Source organism: Pteropus alecto, unplaced genomic scaffold (genome assembly GCF_000325575.1).
Source record: "Pteropus alecto unplaced genomic scaffold, ASM32557v1 scaffold40, whole genome shotgun sequence".
Classification (NCBI taxonomy): domain Eukaryota; kingdom Metazoa; phylum Chordata; class Mammalia; order Chiroptera; family Pteropodidae; genus Pteropus; species Pteropus alecto.
The window spans coordinates 9,072,671-9,078,253 of record NW_006431919.1 but is presented as its reverse complement, the minus strand read 5'-3'; the positions used below and the strand labels follow the sequence as shown (position 1 = coordinate 9,078,253).

General features: G+C 47.1%; 1 protein-coding gene across 2 annotated transcripts in view; it reads left to right on the top strand.

Moving 5' to 3' along the window:
* The window catches only part of C1QTNF2 (C1q and TNF related 2), an 18,103-nt gene extending 13,187 nt beyond the window's left edge, over positions 1–4,916 (top strand). For both annotated transcript variants that reach the window (XM_006906476.3, XM_015585155.2), the window contains 2 exons: positions 720–972; positions 3,968–4,916. In XM_006906476.3, coding sequence (XP_006906538.2) covers positions 720–972; positions 3,968–4,581 — 867 coding nt within the window. In that variant the 3' untranslated portion in view covers positions 4,582–4,916. The remainder of the gene's footprint in view (positions 1–719; positions 973–3,967) is intronic.
* Positions 4,917–5,583: the final 667 nt, after the last annotated feature.

The following is a 5,583-nucleotide window of genomic DNA, read 5'->3' as shown; positions in this document are numbered from 1 at the left end:
AGTGGAGTGTGGAAGACTGAGCATCAGAGGGGAGGGGACCTTAGAGACCATCTCGTCTATTGGTTCTCAAAGTGGATCCCTGGACTGCCACCAGCAACGTCACTCAGATACTTAATAACAGTGCAAACCTAAATCCATTGTACACTCTGGGGTTGGGGCCCAGCAATCTGGTTTTGAACAAGCCCTGCAGGAGAACCTGATGTGTGCACACGTGTGGGGACCAACCCGTTATTGCTCAGGTGGGAAAACTGAGGCCCACTCAGACCTGAAGCCTCACTTCTCCTCACCCGCTGATGTGTGACCCCAAGTCCCCTGGGAGAAGAAGCCTAGTTGCAAATCATCACCTGCAATTTGAAGTATTTCTACTCTTGTAGCTTTCCATTTGTGCCATATATTTGAATGAAACCGTGGATTGTTTCTCTCCTTCCATGGCTCCGCCCAAGTCAGCTGACCCTGGGCTGTAAGACCTGCCATGCCAGAGGACAATGGTGTGATGATGCGTGCCTCACCCCCAAGACCCCTCCACAGTATATACTGGGGGTCAGCCCATCCAAATATGTACTCAAGATCTGATGACATTGTCCAGCTTCTTGTATGTGGTATAGGAGAGAGCAGGAGACAGAAATGTACTGAGTCTCTCCCCTGGATGCCTTTCTGACCCACCACCAGTCAGCCCAGTGGCTGGACTCATCCACTCACAGCTCTCTTACCTCCCACAGGTGACCAACATGATCCCCTGGGTGCTCTTGGCCTGTGCGCTCCCTTGCGCTGCCGACCCGCTGCTTGGCGCCTTTGCCCACAGGGACTTCCAGAAGGGCTCCTCTCAACTTGTCTGCAGCCTTCCTGGCCCCCAGGGCCCACCTGGCCCCCCAGGAACCCCAGGGCTCTCAGGAATGGTGGGAAGAATGGGCTTTCCCGGCAAAGATGGCCAGGATGGCCAGGACGGGGACCGGGGAGACCGCGGAGAGGAAGGTAAGAGGCCCAGTACCTGTCCTTGTTGGTCCCACCTGTGGTTGACAGCATCTGGCACAGAGGGGGTTGGTGAGGTTATGAAAACTAGTATTAATTCCATCTCCTTTTAGACCAAATTAATGTCTCTTTGAAAACCAAAGCAACGTGTTCTCTTGAAAGGAAGAATGGGTATTAAATCTCGTGTTCCTTCCCTGGCTACACCATTGATTTGCTGAGTAACTTTGAGCAATTCTCCTGAAATACTATTCCAAACTCTGGTTGCAAGTGACAGAAACCCAATTTATAGTCCCAGATGGAGTGTATTGGCTCATGCAACTGGGAAGTCCGAGAGTCAAGGTTCAGGAGGTTGGGTCCAGGAGCTCAAGTATTGTTGTCAAGGCTCTGCTTCTCTCTGTGTGTTGGTTTTGTTCTCACAAAGGCTGGAAGTTCTGAAATGGCTACTGGTGAGCTCAAGCCTTCTTCCTCCTGGCTTGATCCATAGAGCAAGTCTCAGGATAACCGATCCTCATGATCACATGTGCATCCTGGACCAATACCTTTGACCCTGGAGGTGAGGTACCAACATTTGCCAGGACAACATCATGTGCCCACCTTGAGTGTGTGTAAGTGAATGGTGAGGGCAATTGATCTCTGTGATTGACAGCCCCACCGGGACCACAGGAAGCAGCGAAGTGCAGTTCCCTGAAGGAAGGGATGCCAGGCAGCCAGCAGACAGGTTGGATTCTCTGCACGCCCACTCGGCCTTCCTAGCGCTTATAGCTCTGAACTCTCTCCCCAGTAACCAAATACTTTCCGGTGTCAGCAGCATCCCAAAGTGTACATTTTAAGCAGGAGGGAAATTGTAATAACTTTTCTTTGTATGGCATTTTAACATTGACAAAGCATCATCTCCCTTCTTGACCGCCGTGGTAGAGGCAGATCTGGGCATGTGCCCCATGCCGGGCCAGCCAGAGTGTCCCCTGACATTCCCCTTAGGGGTCTAGGGGAGGGCGGGAATCTCTGTTGTTGACTTTCCTCCCTTATTTGAGAGCTGTGAGGATATCGGCTTGGGGCTGCTTTTGGCCATCTCTCCTGCCATGTATTGAGGCTGCTGAGGATGGATTAAGCAAACATGCCAAGGAAGGCAGCACTGAGAGATGGAGAATCCTGACAGTGTAAGCCAGTTAAGCTGGGTCACCTTGGGCCCAGTCATAGTATACAGGACAACATCCAACTACCTACCCCAGACAGGCCTGTACAAATCCATCTCCAGAAAGATCTTGAAAAGTAAAGTCAGCTTTTCCTGAAGTTTCTCAAAAAGTAATCAAGAAAAAGTAATCATAATGCATGGTAGAAGCTTCCTTATTTGTCTGACCCCGAAAACTTAAATCCAAAATGACTCTCGGCCCCTTCTACCATGTTTTATTTTCGCGTTTTCAAGGAGAAGCTTTGTGACCTTTCTTAGTTTTATTTTTTCCTATATCTTTTATTTACTTTTAATTATGTAAGTAATACACAGATACATTCTCATTGTAATATAGTCAAACAACACAAAGCGAGAGTCCCTCCTAATTCCTACCTCCTTCTTGTCCCCTTTCATCATCCAGAGGAAACCACTGATAACTGGTTAAATGTGTATCCTTTCTGGCCTTTTAAAAATATATTTACACGTGTGTATAATAATATCAGGCATTGCCAGGCACTTGGCATAGGCAATCTGTTCCTGAAAATTAGATGTTCACTGAAAAAATACTATTTGGGAATCTATTTCCCAATTACTTAAAATAGGAAAAATTTAAATGCATTACATGTTAACCCAAACTCTAAAACACAGTAAAACGCCTACATATATACATATAAGAAGCAAAGTACCTTGTTAGGATATAAAATACTTAAAACATTACTTTCTGATCGCCTAGTTCATGTGGTGGCCAACCAAGGGTTGCCTCTGTAGAGTGATGCTGGAATGTTCTTTAGCACCAGCAATGTTCAGAAGACTTCTTGATTGACATTCGGCTTGCTTTTTAAAACACCTACACACAATTTTGCTGGACTACCAATTGTACCAATTGTACAATTGTGCTTGGATGTGGCTCATAATATGTTCTGTTTAAAACGTTATATTGAGCTTAGGGATATGACTATAAATATTTCCTCTATAATCATTGGCCAAAAATGTCATATTGAGAGAAATGCACATTTTATGAAATACAGGTATTAAAAACCAAGAGATATTCTACAGGAAATGTTCTGCAGGATATGCTGAGTGTATTTAGCGAGTGTTTACTGTGGGCCAGGCACTCTTCTACGCACTTAAATGGGTATAGAAATAGTATTGTGGTTTCCTTTTAACAAAAAAGGAAAAAAGTTCTGCCACCTGCTCTTTCCTCCTTTTTTTTTTTTTACTCTTTCCTCTTAACAGGGTATTTTAGAGTTTTCATGTAGTGCATATAAATCTGCCTCATTTTTTAAAACTTCTGCATAGAGTTGCACATTATAAATGGACCATGATTTTTTAATTATTTCCCCTTGGATGAGCATTTAGTTGTTCCAAGTGCTTGCTGTTGTAAGCACTGCTGCAGTAAACACCCTTGAGTATGAGGGCAGGGATCATGTGGGTGCTAGGCAGGGATTTCACTCTAAGATCAGTGTTTTGAGATAAAGAGGCTTCTTCCAATTCTCTTCTCAACCCATTAACAGCACAGCCCATTGAAAGATTGGTCTGGCAAACAAACCAGACTCATCCTTAGAAGCCAGGAAAAGGGAAGGGTGTGAATTGTTACAAGTTATTTTTGCCCTGATTCACAATGATTCTGGAAGGTCAGTGTCACCATTCCCATCTTCCAGATAGGACGAAGTGTCCCAGGTTACGCCATTGAGACTTGCACTCATTTTTTTTTCATGACTTTAAAGCCTCTTGTTCTTCTCAGTACCCAAATGGTGATAAGCCAAGACCCACAGTCTCTGCCTAGTTCTCTGAGGGTCCCTCCATAACAACAGCTGCTCTGTCTTCCAGGTCCACCTGGCCGGACAGGTAACCGGGGAAAGCCAGGACCGAAGGGCAAAGCCGGGGCCATTGGGCAGGCTGGCCCTCGCGGCCCCAAGGGGGTGAGCGGTACCCCAGGGAAGCACGGCACACCAGGCAAGAAGGGGCCCAAGGGCAAGAAGGGGGAGCCGGGTCTCCCGGGCCCCTGCAGCTGCAGCAGTGGCCACGCCAAGTCGGCCTTCTCAGTGGCAGTGACCAAGAGCTACCCGCGGGAGCGGCTGCCCATCAAGTTTGACAAGATCCTGATGAACGAGGGTAGCCACTACAATGCATCCAGCGGCAAGTTCGTCTGCAGTGTGCCAGGGATCTACTACTTCACCTACGACATCACTCTGGCCAACAAGCACCTGGCTATTGGCCTGGTGCACAATGGCCAGTACCGCATCCGGACCTTCGACGCCAACACAGGCAACCACGACGTGGCCTCGGGCTCCACCATCCTGGCTCTCAAGCAGGGTGATGAGGTCTGGCTGCAGATCTTCTACTCAGAGCAGAATGGGCTCTTCTACGACCCTTACTGGACCGACAGCCTCTTCACAGGTTTCCTCATCTATGCCGACCAGGACGACCCCAATGAGGTATAGACAGGCCGGTGCTGGGTCTCCAGGGAGGGAACAAGCTCCTGGACTTGGGTTTACAGACCAAGACCCCTAAACTGTCTGCCGGGGCTGGGGGACTGGAGCTTCTGGACTCAGGCCACATCCTCTGCCCCTTTTCCCCTCCATCATTAAATCCAAGCTTTTTTATTCATCCTTCCATCTATCCACTCACTAATTTTTTTTTAGTACTTATTGCGTGACAGACACTGTGCTACACTCTGACAGGTATCACAGTGAACAAGGCAGACAGAGGTTCTGTCCTCATGGAGCTTACATCTAGTGGGAGATACAATTTACAAATAAACAAACAAATAATGTAATTCTTGTGCCTAGACGGATATGCACATGCCATGGTCAAGAGTAATCGGAATAGTAGGAGACAGGGAAGAGGTGGGAATTTTTTTTTAGATTCCATCTTTTTAGGTTTACTTATATACAAGTAAAGTCTACAAATCGTAAATGAACAGCTCAATGAATTTTTACATATATGCACACCTTGTAACCTCCATGTAGCTCAAGAACAGAGTATTTGCAGCCCCACAACTCCCCAAGGCTCTCTTAAGTCTGCTCCAAGTCAGTACCAGGAAGAGGCTAATTTTCAAGCTGAGCACTGAAGCAGGAGGGAGATCAATGCAGAGGTCTGGAGCAAGGGGTCTCCTGGCCTAAGGAGCTGCAAGTGTAAAAAGCCTTGACATTGGAAAGAGCTTGGCGTATCTGAGGAACTGACTTGAAGGCCAGGGGGATGGAGTGAAGTGACAAAGGAGACAGGAGGCAAGAGGTGCAAGGCTGGAAGATTATACAGAGCCTCACAGGCCAGGGCAGAGTTCATTCCACTCCAGAAAGCTTGTCGATGCAAGAGTGAGCATGACATTCAATCAGGGGTAACCTATATTGAATCTATCTGCTCCATGCATGAGTCAAGTGAGTCTCATACTTAAGCACTTTATTATTAGTTACAAATCACCTGCAGGCCCACTTCTCAATCAA